The sequence below is a fragment of the Alternaria infectoria genome (assembly GCF_024043175.1).
Source record: "Alternaria infectoria strain BMP 0036 chromosome Unknown scaffold_9, whole genome shotgun sequence".
NCBI lineage: Eukaryota > Fungi > Ascomycota > Dothideomycetes > Pleosporales > Pleosporaceae > Alternaria > Alternaria infectoria.
This window is the reverse complement of record NW_026250698.1, coordinates 234,117-254,781: the sequence shown is the minus strand read 5'-3', so window position 1 is coordinate 254,781 and position 20,665 is coordinate 234,117. Positions and strand designations below refer to the sequence as shown.

At 52.2% G+C, this 20,665-nt stretch overlaps 6 protein-coding genes across 6 annotated transcripts; 5 read left to right on the top strand and 1 right to left on the bottom strand.

Annotated features, from left to right (window-relative positions):
• Nucleotides 1–332: 332 nt before the first annotated feature.
• On the top strand, nt 333–3,214 carry J4E92_006040 (uncharacterized protein; the record flags this gene model as incomplete). The annotated part of the gene is made up of 5 exons (XM_051497415.1): nt 333–1,272; nt 1,573–1,684; nt 2,009–2,246; nt 2,294–2,709; nt 2,761–3,214. The coding sequence occupies 5 exons, from the start codon at nt 333–335 to the stop codon at nt 3,212–3,214; spliced, it is 2,160 nt and encodes a 719-aa protein (XP_051352062.1).
• A 353-nt stretch (nt 3,215–3,567) lies between these two features.
• Nucleotides 3,568–5,604, bottom strand: J4E92_006039 (uncharacterized protein; the record flags this gene model as incomplete). Its single annotated transcript, XM_051497414.1, has 3 exons — nt 3,568–4,625; nt 4,675–5,536; nt 5,584–5,604. 3 exons carry the CDS (start codon nt 5,602–5,604, stop codon nt 3,568–3,570), a joined length of 1,941 nt encoding a protein of 646 aa, XP_051352061.1.
• Nucleotides 5,605–7,308: 1,704 nt separating this feature from the next.
• On the top strand, nt 7,309–8,660 carry J4E92_006038 (uncharacterized protein; the record flags this gene model as incomplete). Its single annotated transcript, XM_051497413.1, has 3 exons — nt 7,309–7,485; nt 7,535–7,549; nt 7,599–8,660. The coding sequence occupies 3 exons, from the start codon at nt 7,309–7,311 to the stop codon at nt 8,658–8,660; spliced, it is 1,254 nt and encodes a 417-aa protein (XP_051352060.1).
• Nucleotides 8,661–11,770: 3,110 nt separating this feature from the next.
• Nucleotides 11,771–12,857, top strand: J4E92_006037 (uncharacterized protein; the record flags this gene model as incomplete). The annotated part of the gene is made up of 2 exons (XM_051497412.1): nt 11,771–11,962; nt 12,018–12,857. The coding sequence occupies 2 exons, from the start codon at nt 11,771–11,773 to the stop codon at nt 12,855–12,857; spliced, it is 1,032 nt and encodes a 343-aa protein (XP_051352059.1).
• Nucleotides 12,858–13,364: 507 nt separating this feature from the next.
• On the top strand, nt 13,365–14,801 carry J4E92_006036 (uncharacterized protein; the record flags this gene model as incomplete). The annotated part of the gene is made up of 2 exons (XM_051497411.1): nt 13,365–14,316; nt 14,377–14,801. The coding sequence occupies 2 exons, from the start codon at nt 13,365–13,367 to the stop codon at nt 14,799–14,801; spliced, it is 1,377 nt and encodes a 458-aa protein (XP_051352058.1).
• Nucleotides 14,802–15,779: 978 nt separating this feature from the next.
• J4E92_006035 (uncharacterized protein) lies at nt 15,780–19,827 on the top strand (the record flags this gene model as incomplete). The annotated part of the gene is made up of 3 exons (XM_051497410.1): nt 15,780–19,303; nt 19,363–19,622; nt 19,772–19,827. The coding sequence occupies 3 exons, from the start codon at nt 15,780–15,782 to the stop codon at nt 19,825–19,827; spliced, it is 3,840 nt and encodes a 1,279-aa protein (XP_051352057.1).
• Nucleotides 19,828–20,665: the final 838 nt, after the last annotated feature.

Here is a 20,665-nt window from a genome sequence, read left to right as displayed (position 1 = left end):
AGTACTTGACCAAGTGGGAGGGCTATCCACTTTCCGAGTAAGTCTATGCTGAACGATCGTTGAGCCAAGCTAACCCGCTATAAAGCAGTAAGCATTTAATCCTGTCTTTCGCAGTTCTTTGGTATTGCCTGGGACACTACCCCGACCTATACTTTCCAAGCGTTCCACAAGGTTGAACATTCATCGCATCTTCCTAACGTTATGTAGGTACTTGGGAACCAGCATCAAATTTTGAAAATGTTAATGATGATGATGTTCCAACGGACCCCGAACCTGCCCCAGGACCCCCAGCTCCCACCGCTCTGGAACTATGGAACCTGAAGAAATCGAAAATGAGCGGGATTGAATTCCGGAAGCTATGCGACCAAAACATAAGCAGATTCGAGGCAGCATTCCGAGCAGCGGCAGGTGAAGGTGTGCCGCCCCTCGAAGTTACACTGGCAGAAAGAGAAGCTGTAGACTCCAGTCAACTCAACAACTTGTTCATCGAAAGTCCCAGAAGACAACCTCCGAGAGCGCGTAAGCCTCCTGTAGTGCAGTCAGACTCATCTTTGTCTTCTTCTGAGGAAGCAGAGTTGACGGATGACTCATTATTCGATGAGATCACGATGACCTCAAAGAAGACAAAGCACAAGTTAACTAGTGCAGATGGCACTGGTACTGAGCGCCGGCCACGTCGAAAGTCAGCTCAGTCAGCCAGTGAAGCACTGAAACGTGCTACAACCACTCCAAAGCGGAAGTCAGCTACTAAGCCGAGCCCAGCTAAGCCTTCGCCATCGGAATCAATTCCACATTCTCGAACCGGACATGTCGACCCGGTCCCCACGCAGCGGAGGGCGAGTACCACCAGTGAGCTTGCAAGCGCCGCTACAGGTTCTGCCAATATAACTCCGGCCCGCGCAAATCCCGGTACTGCGAAGAGATCAGTCTCATTTACTACGCAGGTCAGTCCTAGTAATATCACATCCGATACAGGAAAGAATGGCGCCATCAAGTTCACGAACCAACCGAAACCTCCGCCTCGCCAGATCTCTGAATTGAACAAGACCCATTTCCGCAACCTTAAAGGACGAGGGGCGGCGAATAAGAAGTCTGCCAGGGAGGGTACACCTGATCCTTCGGCTCTACAGATTGTCAACGCCCCACCCGGTACCACTATCTCGCTCCCGCGCGCACCACGCGATGATCTATACGGTCGTCGTGAGCCTAGCCATAGGCGACCCACAGAAGACTCCAACAGCGACGTTCGCCCAAGCCGACAGTCTACTGACGGTAACCTACCGTTGGAAGACTGGGAATCCCACAAAGTCCCATTAGTATGCTATTCTTGGAGGCTTAGCAACGATTGCCCGAGAGGTCCGAAAGAATGTCGCTTCATGCATAGAAATAAGGATGAAAACGGCCGTGACTATCCCTTGGGGGATATGCAAGGGTTCATACCTGGTAAATATCGCAGGCCACCACTCACCTGTCCCTATTGGCTGAACCATGAACGGGGCTGCAAGAATTCTGCCGAACAGTGTAATTACGCTCACTACAACACTGGGTGGATGAAGCACACTGATCCTAAAGTTCCCGATGTGCGAATTGATCCTGAGAAGCGGCCGGAGTTCAATGGTGGAGAAAGTCAGTCTGGAGACAAGTTCACCAAGAAAGCGTTGGCCCCGAACCAACTTACGTGCTGGTACTGGAAAAACACTCAATGTCGTAAGTCCGACCAGGATTGTGCCTTCCAACATTATGATACTGGTATCGTCGCGGATGGGCCACATGGTTCTCGTCAGAAGCCTGTTCGACCGGCGGATGGGTCTGATGAATCTGATGCGTCTGTCCATATGGACATCGATGATGTTGCTCAGCCGGACGTTGCCGATGAAGTAACACGCTCCCCTTCTCCCATGCCACTCGAACAACCGCAACAACCGTTCCAGCCGCCACCTCCTCCACCTCCACCCATGGAATTCCCTCCTGTCGATATCAGATGCACAGAGCTGCAAGAGAGAATAAGCGCAGTCAGTAAGCTCGACTTCGAAGACATGTTTGCGACCAACGATGGTGAAACAACCATCGATCCGGTAGAAAGGAGGGCTTTCTTGTTCTTTCACCCTGAAGATCACTTTGTGGAGTTTGAAATCATCACTCGATGGCTCTTGATGCATCATGTCCAAGTCAGCAGTGCGAGCTATGCAGGCGGATGGGCAGATTTTCAGCAACAAATCCTGAAAGGAGGCACGGGTATTATCATCGTACGTATCACACACTCCGTGGAACAAACGAATACTAAGCAGACTAGGCACATCCCGACTTTGAGTACTTCACAAGTATCCCCGGATTCGGCCAAGTCCTCCGTAGAGGAGTGCGTCTCTGGTCGGTCGGGCTCCAACCAGGTATCGAATACGACTATGCTTCAGATGAGACACCTGTGCTCCGGAATGATCGCATTGAGATATTTCCTGTTGGTGGATTCATCTACATCACGGACGAAGTCTTCGAAGCGATGCCAAAATATGCGCTGTGTATCATCAAGCTCTTCTTGGCGAAAATCAAGAAGCTCAAGGAACTCGCAGGTCCATCAGCTCATTGGCCAGAGATCGTCGAGAACAGCCTGCTCTGGCGTCTGTGTGTCCGTCCGGAACTGATGGAGCATCTGTTTGCCTACTGTGAAGATCAAGCAACAGAGCTCCAAGCTGGGGATCTTGATGTACAGAGGTTCGTTTACTACATTTGGAACAAATCGATTTGCCACTAACCTTAACACAGTGCCGCAAAGCTCTACTCTCTCCTCACAAACCCCAACTACATCGAGCAAGACAGTCCAGACGCCCCCTTCAGCCTAAAAGCCGATAAACACCCCATCCTCTCCGAGCGCCGTGCGATCGCAGAATGCGAACCTGTCGACTACTTCAACACGCTCAAACGTAGCCAGCAAGCCGCGAATCTGAACATGATACGCTACTACGCCGGACTGCAAGTCGATATGCGCCGCGACTACCGCCACTTCTACGTCGTGCACACCGAACCGACAGCATCGTATGTGAAGGAGTGGAAGCAGGAGATACAGACTATCGCCGAAGTCATCACACCTGAACAGTGTGTCAAGGAGCTTAAGAAGAGTGGGCAGGATAGTATGTTTAACTTCTTTGAGGACGTGATGGCAGGGGATGTGGGTGAGAAGGGAGCGGACAAGGACGGTGACGCGACGCGCACGGGCTAGGAACCTACGCGCGATGCTAAACATGTCCCGGTAACGATTGAAGAGTGGTGGAAGAGGGCTCAACATATTCTTTCACGGAAGTCGTGTTGGGCTGTATGAAGTCTGGCGTGTCTTAAAGGACAAGGTCAAGTCACCTCTCCATGTCAGACACGCCCTCACAATAGCATTTCCGCTTATTTCCCCGATAACCCAATACCCCGTGATAGTAGTAAAGCATTTCACATGTTCAATAAAAGCGTTCTATCAACTGAAGCACGTTTTTAAGTCATTACCCACCCATCAAAAGACACTATCCATGGAGAAAACAAGCTGGGTATCATTCAACTGCTTGCAAACCTATCGTATATACACATCTACTTCTTTTTCCCCTTCGTCTTATCCACAACATCAACCCAATTCCTCTGCACCCCCCTCTTCTCCAGCGCCTTCATAATGGCATCTTTCTGTGGCCCCTGCACCATAACCTCCATGACCGGTGCTTTGGGACTAGACCCCTGCAGCTTATCCACACTCGTACTGCCCGCACACGTCTTCCGCAGCTCATCAGCGAGCGGCTGCGGCGAGATGTAATACGGCTCCAGCCCATGCACTTTCGTCACGGTCTTGTTGCCGCTGCGCGTCTCGAGCGTGATTTGTATCTTAGGTGGTGCACCGGCTTTGGGTTTCGCGTCGGAGATGTCGGCGTCGTTGCGGATTATGGCGTGGAAGGGGGGGGATGCGGCGACCATGCGCTCGGCTAGGGCGTCGCGTGGCATGGCTCCTGAGGAGAGGGCGGCGTTGTCGGCGGCCGAGGAACCCAGTAGCGCGTCTGCGAGCTGCGGGTTGATGCGAATGAGGCGCTTGTTCTTGGGATCGACTAGGTTCTCGGCTTCTATGTAGGCGATGAGGAGTTGCTTCAGCTCTGATGGGGTGTAGAGGCCGCGGGGATCGGCTTTGGAGGCGCTCAAAATCGGTGCGAGTTTCTCTTTGGGTCGGAGCACGGAGACGAGCTTCAGCTTTTGGCCTACGGAGGACTCGGCGGAGAGAGGCGCGGCTGGCTTCCCGTTGACGCTCGCTGCGGTTGGCGCATCTTTCTTCGGTAGCCGGTAGGGAACGAACGATTCGATCTGGCGGTCCTTGAAGTCGATGTCAAGGACTACGACCTCGTTGCCGTCGCGGTCTTTGCACTTGAGAATCTGTTGCTTGTCCAGATACCGGACGAACTTTCTCAGGTTCTTCCAGCTTGTCTTCTTGATTTGTAGTGAGGCGGTTCGGGCGGGGGTGTAGGTGGGAAGGAAGGGTAGGACGAGCGTGGACATGACGTTTGTCTGCGAGATCGGGAAGTCGAGGCCGTAGGAGGGATGGCCCTTGTTGTGATCCATGTGGTATCGGACACCGTACAAGAATGCGTTCTTGAAGGCTTCATCGATTTCTGAGGACTGTTAGCTGGTGGTTGGTGTGATTGAATGTAGGATGCATACCCTTGGTTGTAAGCTCTTTATCTTCAAGGACATCGATGAAGTCGTTATTGGATGGCGCATCTTCGCCTTGTACGCCCTGTGCTTTCTCCGCCTCTGACCGTTCAGTCGGGGTAGCATCGAGAGTGATACCGCCCTCGTCGTCGTCTAGATCGACGGCTGCCGTGCGTTCAGCGAGACTGGCCTCCTCACCATTGTCGTCGTCCCAGCCCTGGAGGATATCAGGAGGCTCTGTGCCCGCCTTGCCTGTCGAGCTCCAAGACCATAGTTCATCGCCTGCCCAGTGAAACGTCGACACAGCCATACCCTTAGTTCCCTGGACATTGCCCAACGCGCTTACGTCGATGACGCACTCGCCAACCGCCATGGGTACCGTCGGTGCCTCGAGGCTTGCAATGGCAACGATTGCGCCTTTGGTCGCTTTCTTGGGGAAAGGCGGGCCTCGTTGCAGGCCAGGCGTCATCAGGTCGGCGCCACCCTGCATCTTCTCGACCACGACGAGTGGCGTATAGAGCAACGGGACTATTCGTGGGTTGTGCCAGAGAGTATAGACGGTCGGGTACATCTTGTCACCAACCTTCGCCCACAATACTCTCTGCTCCCCGCTGGTGCCCTCATGGCTGCCTACGTATATTGTCCCCGACACCTGCTTGAGGTCTGGCCCCGCGGTTGTGGTGAAGCGCGCGGACAGGGCATTCTCGGGGAGCAGCGACTTGCGCAGTGCTGTGAGGCCGGCGGTTGAAGAAGCTGCCTTATCTTCAGGATTCGCGTCGGCATCTACGGGAATGTCTATGCCAAAGTCGGCGATGATCTGGTCGGCAGTCCTGCGGCGGTCGCTCGACTTGAGGGGGGAGAGGGGCTTGATCTAAGGGGCGTTAGTCAGTGCAGCGTATGTGCGAGATTGCAACCGACAGTGGGTTTCTTTTTGAACATGTTGGACGCGTATGCTTCTGCGGTAGTTGTTGGATGTCGTGGGCGAGTCTGAAGCTCTGCGCGCTGGCCGCAAACAATATTTGACGCGGCGACTCTCTATGACTTCAGCGGGACAGCTAGCGCGTTTCCCCAGCCTTGCCATGCCCTTGCCATGTGCCTCGAACGGCAGCATCACTATGAGTCGAACATCCTCATACTGACTACGCAGTGCTACCTTTGCGACAGACTTCGCCATATGTGCCGCTTTGTTTCTTCATGTCCTCGCCCTGGTCCATGAAATGAAAGTCTGTGTTGATGATGCAGCCAATGTCCACGGATGGCCCACAGACCCGGTCGTCACTTTAGACTTCTGTCGCCAGCTAGGCAGTTGTAGCCGCCAATATAGCATTTGGGACCCGAAGCTACTTTTTCCATGGTTGGGCTTCTGATGACACCTGCGAAATTAACCACATCGGCTGGCGCGTGCTGGCCTCACCTGTCGATCCTGAAATCTAGAGGCTGTCTAGCCGGCAGTCGACCTTCTGCTGTACTTGGTAAGCCGGAAGGCGTCAGTGACGATAGCATGCAATGCCTCATTGTTTATAGACCATTGTCCCTTTTACGCCTGGTACTGCGTCAGCTGCATCGTCAGGACGCGTCTTCGCACCATAACAAGCTGTTCACAGCCTCCGGATAATCTCAGCTCACGTCGAGGACTCCATAGCCTTCCGTCGCAAGCTGAAGCGCAATGTTTTCCCTCTTGCGGTGGTGTACTGTCACGTTACAGAGCCGTCCTTTGCCTCATCTGAAACATTGTCCCATCTGAAACACACTCTCTGAGATACTGCCACACCGTCATCTACCATCTAGTCGCGCTGCTACCAAAGGTAGACAGCCTCGCACACGAAACACACACCAAAACCGCAAGGAGATGAACAACGTAGATAGACTTCGATCCCAGATTCCAGGACGCTGGCCCGGCCTGTTGGGTCCCATGTCGCTCACCCGCCGCAGCATCCATGCAGCTGGCAGCCATCGACATCGACGGTAGCCGCTTCCGGTCAAGGCGTGCTGAACTTCAAATTTTAGCCGTCCAGGCACCAGAACGCATGCGGCCGTTGCACGGTACACAGTTCCGTGCTGACATTGACCGCATCGGCAACAGCTGGTTCTCGCGCAAAATGTGCGCATCCAATCCATGCCTCAGTATTCCATTGCGGCAGTCATGGTGCAAACACTGCAGACGTTCGTGGCGGCGGCGCGTCAGCGAAAGACTTGCCGGCCCGGCCAATGGCTCTAGGCCTCGGTGCAGAGTCGACAACGGCTGGCTTATTCACAGCTTCACCAAACACCTCTTGGCCCGCGTGGTCCCAATTGCCGACTGGGCGCCACCGCCATGATTCAATCACACTATGCCTCCCTTAGGCAAAGCACCATTACGCATGGACTCGGCCCCCGGAGCCTCCAGGATGACCATCGTCCGTAAATGTCATGGCGAGATGCGGAGAACTGACGCGCCACGAGAAACGCCCAGCTGCGCCCGTTCGTTCTTGTACTCATTCCCCGTCTTTCCTCATAAACCCATCGTTGTCGCTCCCCCTCACGCCTGCCATGGTAAAAGTGTTGAGATCGAATTTGAAGCTTTTCGCGTTGTGACATCACAGCACGCTTCCTCGGCATCTGCCCCGGCTTTCGGAACCGACCTTCGAAAATTCTGCGAACACCATGAGCCCCATACCCGGCATCGAGCGCAAATGGAGAGAGGGTGAGGTCGTACCCAAGCCCAGCAACCCGGAGGAACTCATCCTGGAAGCATGGGCGCAAGGTTATCTCGTGGGTTCGCTCATCATTATGGCGTTCATCACGTTGGCAAACATGAGGCGCGGCGTCCTGTTGCACAAGGTTAGTAAGAACCCTCTTTAAGCAGTGACCACCGCTGACAACCATCTAGTTGATTCTCCTTGAAGTGAGTCCACATTTACATATCTGCTTACATCCATACTAATCAAGTCCAGCTCATCCTTGGTATCTGGCAAGGATTCTGGTTATTTTTTCCCAGCCCAGTCCACGCCTGGTGGCTCTCCGTCGCCGCCATCTTCCTGAACGCCTCCTGGTCTCTGCACAATGTCATTGCATGGATGAAGATCAAGCCGTTCCTCTCAAAACCTGTCAGCTATATCTTCATCGGTACCGTAGTGCTTGTTCAACCGTACTGGGTCGTGGAGATATACGCCAACTTCGCCTACTTTCATGGCGTCAACAAGATATTCCTGAAAACACGACCATATGAGGCGCTATGCCGCGATCCCTGGTGGATTCTCACCACCATCTACCTTTTCTGGGTCATCAAGACGCAATACGAACTGAGCCTCAAGGAGATCGTACGCATCTCGCCGCGTTTTGGTATCATGTTGTTGTCCATGTTACTCAGCATCGTCTTCATCGTCCTGGACATTTCTACAGTCACCGAGGCTATCAAACTCCCAGGAGCCACGGGTATCAACCCCTTCTGGAAGTTCGCATTCGTATTCAAGTGCCTGACGGATTCCGTCGTTCTCGACGATTTCAAGGTGGCGCTCGACCGCCTGCGAGCTTTCCGGATCAGTCGACTAGGCAGCTTCTCGGGTGACCCGAGCGACAGCCGGAGTCGTAACGACAACAACCTCGTCGCCACATGGGAAGAGATGGAGAGGGAAGCAAACGCGCTCCAGAATGTGCGCAGCCCAGACGGCGACTACATCCATCCCAGCAACTTCCCACTGAAGCCAAAACGTGCGCGAAGACCTCAAAAAGACTCTGTCATGTTCCCCAACCAGCCGGATTACCGAGACTCAAACGCTGGGCTGGATCCAGAGGATATCGTACCCAGCATGCTGGGCGATGGCCCTACAGGAGCAGATGCACAACCCGTGCAGAAGAAACAACATCAGTTTATTGACGACATGGTCAACAGTAACAGCAGAGACATGGCTGCGGAGAAGGACTATGCCGAGGCGATGAGAGACATGCAGCGAGATAGTGTCTCAACACCCCGACGAACGAGCGAGTCTCCCCGTCGACCACCGCCGCCAGGCTGAGTGCACAACGGACTTTCGAACATACAACACGATTCACAACGAACGACACATCAGTAATCACGAACGGGCAGGCGTTACTACGGTCGGCACATTTACGGACATATATACCCCTACCCATGCGATGCACGAGCACGCCTCATGCCCCACGCACGATCTATCCTTGCACACTTCAGGGTGGTTGTGCGCAGCGGACAGGCATGGCCCCACGAGAGGCCCCACGGGTTTGAGGTTTGGGGTAGTGATAGAAAGAAGCCTGGGGCTCGCTATTGCGGATTGAGTTAATGACGAGCGGCATATTGGAACAAAAGGCGTTTTTGTATATGCTGACAGGCATCGGGCCGAGTCGGCCCTCATTTATATACCCATTTGCGATTTTTACTTTGTTATGGATATGGATATGCTGTTGCATATGTAGTAGGAATGAATATACTTAAATTCACATAAGTATTGACCTTGGATGTCTTCAGAAGTCTGTGATCGCGTGTTGACAGACTCTCTCTTGTGCGCGTTGTATGTTCGGATTTCGGGCTGTAAGTGGAGGCGCAATAGCACATGTATGTGACCGAAGAAGGTGCTGCGACATATTCAAGAAGTTGTATTCCGTTCTCATTGTTCTATACTGTGGTCCCTGTTGGTGCACACCCTCCCGGTGTCTTACTCGGCTCTACCACTGCCGCTGACCCTTCTTCCGATTAGAGACTATTCCTCCACACAAGCTTACAACGAACAATCTTTCCTGGAAAATTTTCGTTGTAACTTGCAGACACGTAACCAATCTCGTTGGTAGTCACGTTTTTCGCAGCGAAGTAGGGGCTCCAATGCATATCTTTGGCGAATTGCGGTACTTCTGAACCGATCTTCGCTCCACAGCAATGTTCCAGAGCTGTCTTGGTATATTGGCCAGTAAGTTTACAAAATACTGTGCTCACGACTTTTGGATGGTGTTTGCCCCATTCCAACTTGATCTTGATTGCGAAGCTGTCCTGCTTTTCCTTGGAGAATATCATGTAGAAAAGACGGTTGTGTTGCCCAAGACAGATGATGGCTCTTCCAGAGATCTCACTGTCATGTTTGAGACTATGATCACCTGTAATAGACGAAGCCGGTGGCCACGAGCTTGCAAATGAGTATCCCGTGACGCAGATCGACGAAGTTGCCACTACCATGTGGGGTCTCCTAAGTGAAAAGTCTTGTCAGAATCTTCTCAGGATGTTGTGAGGGGAGCACAAACCCAGAATCTGTCCATTCAGGTTCTTCGCGCGCGATGTATATCTGCTTCCTTCCGATCGGCCGACGTAAGCGCTTATAGTAGTTTATGTTGCCGATAAGGATGGGCGGACAGTCGCTGACTCTCGAGAACAGGTTTCCGTGCTGTTGCTTAAGTGCAATACCGATGCATTGAGAAACTGAAAACTGCGCTCCTCTTACAATGCCCATCCAAATCTTGTCTGGAGCATGAATACGGAACATAAAAAGCTCGACGTGTAAGCCATGCCCTGTCACAGTGGTATGTGCCTTCGGTACTCCTTGGCTGTGCCACATAGGTTCCTTGGGGTAATCAAGAAAGGCTGATGGTGATCTTGCTAGATATGACCTATCGTGCGCACAACGAAGATTGTATCCACTAGTCAGAACGCTTATATCATTGGAGCCGGTCAAAATAGCCTCCTGAAGCCGTGTGAAAGCCCTTTCGCCCTCTCCGTACAACAGCGGCATGTTGATGTTCAGCAAACCGAGCAGGCAATATGCCTCGTCCTCCACACGAGTAGTGCTTCGTCTCGCCATCCAGGAGAATACAAGCGCTGCTGGCACAGACGGAGAGGCTTTGAGAGACTTGTAACGACGGTAGGTAGATCTGTCGATGGACGCAATATCGCTAATGAGGCCGACGAAGTCCCGCGCGAACATGTTGCCAGAGGTATCCGTCTTGGAAAAAGAGATGGGCGTCCAATTAGTGTCGTAAAAATCAAGTCGGTGGGGAGCAAGTAGCTCCTGCAGTGTCCAGCCTCTAGTGAACCACCGACTTTTTCGGAAGGCGGATTCCTGCTCGTGGATAGCTATTCCAGATGGCACGTCCTGCAAATACGCATAACACACCTCGGACATCCTGTACCAGCGGAACATAGAATTAATAGCTTCCGAAAGCTCCGCGCTACTTGTTTTATCGATGCAGCATGTGTCGACCCATACCCATGATAAGTTGTCCTTGATCGCCTGCTGACAGCATCCTTCAATCTTGGCGTAGCCTTGCTTCTGCTGGTGCCCTTCTCTTGTCAGATCTTGTAGCAGAACCTCTTCCTTTCCCCAGGTATGCGATAAGATTGCGTATGGAGGAATTGCATCACCGAAAAATTCCTCGAGTTGCCGTGTGTTGACGTTGAGCAGTCGCATGGCTTGATTGCCGCCTGTACCGACAAGGCTGAGATCGGCTTTGACGTGACGCGTCTGTTTCGTGATCAAGATGGATCGCTGAACAGACGGAGGGAAGCCGCCGTATAGCGACTGTCCTTTCGGGATCAATCAGTGTTTGAAGCAGAGATATACGGTCATGGAGATATCTGAGGAGTGAAGGCCAGGAGACTCCAGGGCTGGATTGTCAGCCTAGAGGAAAGTGCACTTGCTGCTGCATCGAGGCTGAGCCGCAGCCACGTACGTCGCACATTTTCACTACCCACGACCAAAATACAAGACCCTCATGCTGATGGCTATCGGCGAGATGGATCTACTATTCTGGGAAATCCTCTGAAAGTGCGTCTACGATACCTAGGTATTCGTGGCCGTAAAGCGTCGTAGCGGTTCCGGCTCGGTGAAATGCGCTGTACATGCTAGACACCTGCTGCCGAGAAGGCAAAGTTTAACTCGCTGAGCTATACCGGCGATGTGGTGAGTATCCTCAAGTAGGTCAAAGTTGCGAATCGAGGATGCGGATCTGCGCAGCTATCCACATGTTCTTGAGTGCGGAACATTCCGAGCCTCGGCTCGCGATTAGGAAGGGCACCTGAACCCTCGCGAAGGGGCAGGGCGGCGTATGCTGACGCTGATTGTATAATAACGTGTCCATCCCTTGCTGTCGCTAATTAGATCGATAGCCATCTTCTGGTATGGTCACAATGGCGCAGACGGCTAGCATCGTCGTTGCGGGCGCGTCAATGGCAGCACTCGTGTCGCAACCTACTATGAGAGGCAACCTGATGGCTACGATGGCCAGATGGACGGGCTACAACGCGCCTGGCGGTCTATGGAGAATAGCTGCGATTCTTCTCGCATTGGCGAACCTCAAGAATCTGCCATTTGTCTGGCATGTATGTAAATGGCGGAGCGGCAAGACACGCGACTTCGAGCTGACAATATCCATAGCTACGCTTCATCCGCGCCTTGTTCTATCAATTGTACTTCCAACCGACCCCGATCCCTCCGCATGCGCTCTTCCAACCGATTATAACCTCAACGCGTACGACGTTCCTCGAGACAGACTACAACATGCACAAGTCCAACAGCACATACTTTAGCGACATGGACATATCCCGTACACACCTCTTCACCGCGCTCATTCGCAACGGTATAAGAAAGAACAGTCGTCTAGGTGGCGCCAAGAAGAGCGCTGTAGCAGGAGCAATAGGTGCGACTGAAGGTACACGGGGCAAGCATTACATTGCGCTAGGAGGGATAAGCTGTCTGTTCAAGAAGGAGATCCTCCCGTACAAGAAGTACGAGATGTGGACAAGACTTCTGTGCTGGGACAAGAAGTGGTTCTATCTCGTCACACACATGGTCAAGCCTGGCGTCGCACAACCAGAGAGCTGGACACTGCAGCCCTGGAAGAAGTCCAAGCCAGCCAAGGACGTTGACACAGAGAAGCTCAAGGGCGCCATATATGCCACTGCGATTGCAAAGTATGTCGTCAAGCGAGGCAGGATCACGGTGCCACCGGAACACGTCCTGGTTGATGCCGAAATGGTCCCCGCAAAGCCTGAAGGCTGGGTCTACCAAGAGGCTGCAACCGAAGAACAAGGGCCGAATGACGATGTCCTGCCCAAGGCTGTAGAGGCGAAGGATTGGAACTGGGACGTTATCGAGGCAGAGCGACTAAGGGGCTTGAAGGTGGCCGAGCACTTTGCGGCTATGGATGGCATGCATGACTTCTTTGATGGCGGCAAGGAGGGAGTTTTGGGAGAGTTCGCGGATTTGCTGTACTGATTTGGGTTCGATGTGACTGGGCCTAGGAGAGCTTGATACCCTAGATTTGGATCTTAGAACCGCGAGGCTACTGCATCGCTGGTTTTGTCTTGAATGCAAACATTTAAAAATATCCTCTCGTGGGGTAATGATCTCACCCGCATTCACGAGGCACCTGGGCAGTGTCGCGGATAGCGGGCACTAGCGTCGCGCTAAGCCACTGGGACCTGCAGTGCCAGCCAACCTCGAGCGCTGCCTTTGACAATCACCGGTCACCACATGCAGTGGGAGCCGTATTCCGCTATGGCTCAGCCTTGTGGCTTCCAGCTTTTGGATCTCTCCATGCAACTAGCCAAACCCACTGACCAGCAGAGCACAGGTCATCACACATATTCCACCCGACATATTGCTTCGACCTGGTACAAGCAGGCGCGATCGGGCTCACCCTGGCACCCACAGCACTCACATCCAGCCCATCATTGACGTTCGGATTCACGGTATCCTCATTCAACCGGTGCTCCAGCAGTCATGGCCGCGACATCAGGCGTTGCCGCACATGGAGCCGGCCCTGATATGATCTATATCGGAGAGCTCTACGAAAGCATATCGCGTAGTCCCCCAGGTATAGAAGCCAGGAAGCTACTTATCGAACATTACATCGCAGTCGGTAATGAATGGCTGGAAGGTGCATTAGATGAGGCCAAGAAGCTCCAGGCTTTAGCTCCCACAGACCTAGACGTTGTTAGGTTCTTAAAGATTCTCGAAAAACTACCAGAGCCTCCAGCGCCCGCGAAGAAAGCAGTCAATCGGACACAGGCATCTTCTGCCCAGTCCGGAGGCGAACCCTTGAAGAACTATCCATTCACGACGAAACCAATATCGAAACGTGGATCCAAGCGGTCGGACTTCATCTTAGGCGATTCAGTAGATGACCTAAACGATGAACAACGAAGCCTGGTTACTGGGTATCGTGACATACGTGCCAAGGCAACACATGTGTTTGCGAATCTGCTGCGTCTACAGACCCTCCAGAAAAAGGCCGGGTTGCCCCAATCGAAGAACCTCGCTAAGGTCCACCTCATGGCGGATGGGAGTAACGGGGCCGTCTACAGTGGAATGCGCCCACCAGCAAGTGCTCGTTCTGTGGCGCGAAACATCAGAGATAAACCAAAAGAGACTACGAACCTAGTCATCGCAGATCTGGAAGCCATGATTCAATGGGTGCGCGCGCCATATGGCACACCCTCGGGCGCAAGTATCGATACCATTCGTGATACTCTAGTCAAACGCCGGAGCGCCATCGATTCAACGCTCCCGGATGCGCTCAAATTTCATTGCGAGCTTGGTTTTATGCACGTCGAACATGAGCATCTGGAAAGGAACTACGTCAATGACGAAACCATGCTCGGAGATGAGATCAAGGACATCGCCAGAGAGGACTTCTATGTGACCGAGGACAACTATGCGTGGTCGATGGATGGTATGTGACTTCCATGTACGGACTACGATGAGACCCATACTAACTTTGTGCCAACCTTAGAACTTGTTCAGGCTATCCAGGCAAATGGCGGTGTACTCCGCAATCCTCTCAGCAGAGAAATGTTTACTCCGAAAGATGTCAAGGGGATTCTCCTCCATCCAACAGGCAAGTCTCTCGCAGCTCTGCGAGTTGAGCAGCACGAGATGTCCAAGGGCGTGCGGACGGAAACAATCATACAAATGGAGAAGCTCTCAGCGATCTTGCTAGCAGATCAGAGTAGCGATACACTTCCTAGCCGCAGAGCAGTAGACGAGTTTCTTCTATACGTCGCAACGCGTAGGTCTTCCTTCGGCACAACGACAACCAACAGGCTAATATATGAGCAGTACCAGATCTTGAGCAAAAAGCAATCGAAGGTCTCAAGTGTCCTGCCACAGACTCTCACACCGGACAGTCTTATGACTGGTCTATCGGCGAAGCAGTGAAGGATGCGAAAGGAAACCTTGTGTGTTTTCACAAGACAGGCGACTTCATTCGGCAAGCCGCGGCGCATCTGCGGAAGAACCGTGGTGTAGCTGCCGACACCGACGAAGGTAATTGTTCGATCATGTGATATCTTGTAGCAGCTTCATGGTCTCAAATCGGGACTCTCCATGCGTTTCGCATTAGCAGTCCATTGCGTTCTAGAGGTAACAAGATCCATGAAATGTCGTCAGTGGTTGCAACAATGTCTGCCACCCTCAGGCACATTTGCGGCTGAATCAGGCTGGTTCCGGACGCTGCAGTCACGAATCCTTAGATCACACAATCCTACAAGGCATTTTCATACGCCGATTGCTCGATCAACTTTGCCAGATAGCTTTCGTTGACTATTCCGTACATTAGATTGCCATTTTCCTCGCTTCGCTTACCGCTGTCTCGTACCATGGTTAGCCTACACAGTCGCAGTCGCACTAGCCGCTTCGGGGGCCGGTGAATGTGCTTTCCGTATAAGCCACCCTGTTCAGCCTTGTGCGCAGCCCCAAAGTGTCAGTCTCCGCAGAAAAAGGCCACCCATCACATGTGAGCTATAGCAGACTAGCCATGTATCTTTGCCGTAACATCCACTATGCGCCTCCAAGATTTGATGTTCCTCTTCCCTCATCAGCCGACGGTCTATTGGCCGCACCTCTTTGAACACTACCAACCCTATGCTACCTAGGTACTCTGGGTTCCACTATCCTCGTGCGCTTCCAAGGAAAGCGCGATTCTGGTACAAATCCCCATTGTACCAAACTCAACCCCTGCAATTTGCTCGAAAGTTCTCGTGCTTCATTGCCGGTAACCGATACCCACGATTCTCTTGACACCGACCGTTCGTAACTCGACTCGAACTAGCCGTTCCATCTGTATCCATTTTATCATCTCACCCCTGGCGCAGGGCCATTCTTCATAAACGTAGGACAAGCATGGCCACCGCCGTCATGCCTCCTACTGCAGTCGAACAGGATACCGGCAAACGCTCCCATATGTCATGGGCCAAAAAAGCCATACCGTTGAAGAGCACGGCAATCTTCAAGAAGACCGATCACAGTCAAGAATGGCATGCGGAGGTGGAGGCCACTGCTGGGGTACTACACCCCTCGCACCATCGATTCCCATGGGGCTTCATCCGCAATCACACCGATACCTATCTCAAGAAGAAAGGCAAGATCAGCCAAGAAGAGGCGGATAGGAGGCTTTCGATGTTGGTTCAGACACATCCGGCAAGAGACGTCGCCATAGCTTCCGTAGCGCATGCTATGTCCGTGGAGAGCTTGAGCCAATTACTACGAGCTGAAACGAATGTTATGTGTGGAAGCTATTGGGGCCTCGACACTTGGCTACAGAGCGTGATAGCTGCGCATGAAGGCAATCCTGCTTTGGTTACACGTCTGCAAGCAGAATGGGCACGCACACTCTTACCCTATGCGACCACCGGCGCCAGTGCAGCCGGCTGCTATCTGAAGGGCGTAAAGCGAGCCTTGACGAACCACAAAACCCGTAATACGGACGTCGATCTTCACAACTTCGCGGTGCTCTTACGACGAGCTATAAAAGATTATGCGGAGCAGCTGAATGGCTTCCGGTTGACATGTAATTGGGTAGCAGCTAAGAAAGCAGTAGACTGGATGATCGAACTGGACGTGTCGTCGTCTTCGGATTCACCTTTCACCAACATAGAAACTGTCTTCGATTGCCACCACTTCCCGGCCTGGAGAATGTGGGCCTCTTGGAGACCGGATTTTGATCGTATCACGCGTTTCTCTAGGATAGACACCATTCATATGTCGACTATCCTCGACGTCGCAGCTCTGGAAGGACCTGATATGATCACAGGTACTAAGCATACCTTACGTCAGGGTTTGATAGCGGGCTATGGCGAACAAAGGAACTGGGTACACTACCGCGGCCTGATCATCGAGGTCCCTGAGCACACAAAAGCATGTTTATCGACCAGCCTAGAAAGACTCGTGGTAAGGTTGGACGCTGTCTCCACTTCGCTGCCCCAGGGCGAAAGCCTCTTCAATCTGTTTCGAGCATTGACCATCGGCGGAACAATTACGAAGAGCAGCTTGGATCTTTTCGACGCTTCGTTAGAGATTGCATGTACACCGGAGAAAGATAATCATGCCTTCATTCGCGAACTATGGTCCGAGAAGGAGCAAATCGGCGGACTCCATATCCATGCTCTTCAAAAACTCCTCCATCTCCTCAACGCACCAAAAGCGACGGTTTTTCGCGAGCTTTTCCTCCAAGATTGGCTATTCGAGGGCATTGGAGAGTGCTTTCGCGAGTGCCAATCAGTCGTAAAGAATCAGATAAAGACGTCGGCTTGGTTACGCCTTCTACTAGAGCTACACACATTTTGCATGGCTGTGAAAGCATCTGAACATGTATTCTCGCGACTGAAGCCTGCTGTCCGAGCGGATGTCGGCGCATGGCCCAGCGCTAAACGAATGGCATCGATCAAGGAGATATACGTCGCCGCCCAAAATCTACATCAAAACGAATTGCAGACAAGACACACGTTCGTCTGGGTCGATCCTGATACCTCGACCGAGTCCCCCTTATTCGCATCCGATGCGAAAGATCAGAAATCACGGCACGCACTTGAAGAAATCATCGAGAAACACTGTGTCGACCACATGCTTACTGCCGAAGTATCTTGCGACAATACTGAGCAGATATTGCGTGATATCCTTGAAGTCTGGGAGAATACCGGAGAAGGTGTGGATGATGTTGACCGGCGCATGCTAGCTATACTGGTTTCAAGAGATATCGACAATCCTTCTGGACACACGTGCGAATGTATCTATGAGCTCGCAGTAGATCTTAGCTTGGGGCGATCTTCTTCTTTTGTCCGAGACATGGTGCGTATCGTTCGTGTGCAGGAGACGGACTCACGACAAGCCATCATTGCTTTAACGAATACCCTGGCAGCACGGGAAGGTTGCAAAACATGTTGGAGAGGGGTCTTATTAAGATGGCTGAACCAAAGTGAGAAGCAAGAAGCGCGATGGGGCACTGCCATCATCGACCACTTGATCCAAACCATGGATCCTGCGACATGGCTCTCCTTCATGCAATCACTGGAGAAGATCTTCGCCGACATCATTGCCGATAGCACCAACAAACACGAGTTACCGTCTCTACTTCAGCCCCAGATTTTGACTTGGGTATCGCAAGTATCAAAGTTCGGGCCCACCTTAACGAAGCTCGAAGAAGTATCCGACAGTTCATTCGCAGTACGTCAAATGTTATCTTATGGTACCGAACCACAAAGGAAACAGAACCTGGCCATGCTTTCACATCTCCAAAAAGCGGAAGGGAATTCAGCCGAGAGAATTATGCAAAACATTGTCATATGGGTACGCGGTCGAATGTCGGATATGCGCGAGGTCATTGAGTATTTATCTAAACTACTGGACGCACCATATGAGGCTATAGAAGCTTGCAACGAGATTTGGGATGCGAGATGTGGATTTCTGGACATACCTGGTCTTCCTACTCACGAGCAAGCTGTTCTTTCTCGGATCGTCTCGAGAGATGTTGTCTACTACGACGGCGCGTCCAAACAGTACAAGATCATGACGCAACCAGACTCATTGACGCCAAAGAAGAAGAAACCCCTTCAAACAATTGCCAAGCGAAGATACGACATCCCACTAGCTGTGGCTGAGGTCATGGTTGCTGGTTGGATCCAAGACGACGACGTAGCAGCAGAGACGAAAACGATCATCGAACGCCTCGCTCAGCTACTCAAGTTGAAAGTATACAAGCAGACCATCCCTCAAGTCACGCTCTCTAAAGCAACAGAATTCTGGGATAGCATCGAAGCAGAGATCATGCAAGAAGCCGAACGCCTCGAAGGGCTAAAGCGAACACTGAAAGCGAAAGACCCCTTGCAGACAGCCTTGCTGATCGAGGAGTACAATATACCCGATAGCAATCTGCTGGAAGATGAAATACAAGAACTACCTTCCGGCATCATCGATCTAGTTGAACTAATCGATGATGACGAGATTGAGATGAGCTTCACACTCGCTTCCTACACTGAGCTACAACGAAGCGCAATGGGCGTACCGAGCACAGCGAACAACCTTCTCTTACGGCTAACCATCGATCGGTATGGGAGTAAGCCACCCGCGTTCTGTGTGCACTACGACAGTGACAAGGGTATAGAGACTGATCAACATTTCCCGTGGATCTGTGTTGCAACTTCCAATGCACCACACGGTAATGTGTGTTTCTCGAAGCAGAGCGTCTTCGTATGGCAGATGAACAGGCATATCCATCGGTACCTTCGCGCGGGGAACGTATCGTTAAGAGGGCTGTACGGCCTCGTCCAGACTATGATCGGAGAAATGGGGCAAAGATGCATCTCCTGCGGCTGCCGCCACAAAGGGAGGAGCACGCAACTGCGGAGATCTACACCATGTTGGACTGTCGCATGTCAACTGCTATGGTAAGCCATCATCGAACAGAAAGCGTCAATAGTACAATCACTAACCACCGCCGGAACAGGTACGCCCTCCCCCTCGACGTCCGCATCCCCGAAATCCGCACCGACATCTTCGCCGTCGACATGCTTCTCAGCTCTGTCTACAGCGCCGCCATGGCCAACAAAGCCGAGCTCCTCCCTAACTGTCCCATCCACCCCATCAGCACCGTCAAAACCATACTCGATAGTCTCCCCAAACTGTCCGTCATCCGCGACGCAGTCCACATCTCCACTGTCCTATCCAGATACCACGCCGACGCTGAGAAGCTCATCTCATGGGCATGTACGCACTATAGAGGCTATATAGCTACAGCGAACGGTCTATGTAGGATCAAGAATCTGCCTATGGGGACGCATCATTTTGTCCTGGCGAACGCGAGTCCGGCACTGGAAACGGCATATATGGCAAACTTTCCGAGGCCTTCTACGCAGACTACAGTACTATTTCACGGTACATCACTCGACCGCCTCCCAGCAATCCTCGCTAAAGGCCTTATCGTTTGCTCGGGTACGACTCTCCAACGCACGGGCGCTGTGTATGGAAGAGGTATTTATATGGCGGAAGATCCTGCGACGTCGTTTAGTTATGCCCCTGTCTACTCGACGTGGAAGAATAGTGCGCTGGCTAATATGCGTGTTATCCTTGGGTGCGAGGTCGTTGGGCAGGGTAACAGCGTTACTACTGGGGTTCATGTTATTACCGATGAGGCGAGCGTGATGGTGAGGTATATCTTTCTGTTCCGACAGAACGCTCATGCGCCTGTTGCGAATCATGTTGTTACGGCTATGAAGAGTGCGATGGCGGCGATGAGGACGGGTGTCGTGTAGTAGAGGTGGCGATGCGATAAATTGGTGTAAGGTATATTTTGCTTGGAGTGACAGCATGTCATTGAACCATATCAATAACGTTTGCCTTTCGGGCGGACTTCGTTTTGACGTTGCGGTATTGCCACGCCGTTGTGAACCTTTTCTGCGTCAAATAAGGATGCACCCGGTAGCTGCTGACACGAACGTAAAATTCAGCCCTATCTATTTTAACTCTGCCCAGCGATGTCGGGCTTCTTGGAAAAGTCGGCAATCCAATTTTCATGGCTTGTTCAACTATTTCCGATCTTTTGACTGCGTGTTGGACAAATTTGGTGGTGTGGTGAATTAATGTTCTGTTTGCTGATGCAAAATGAATTGTGGTTCTCGCGAGGCGACGAACAGCACCACCTTCCTCAACAGCATGCCCCCCACGACGCGGATGACACGGCATGTTCACATTTGAAAACTCAGATTCACCCTCTATCTGGTGCCATTTGCGCGGGTATCAGAGAAAATACA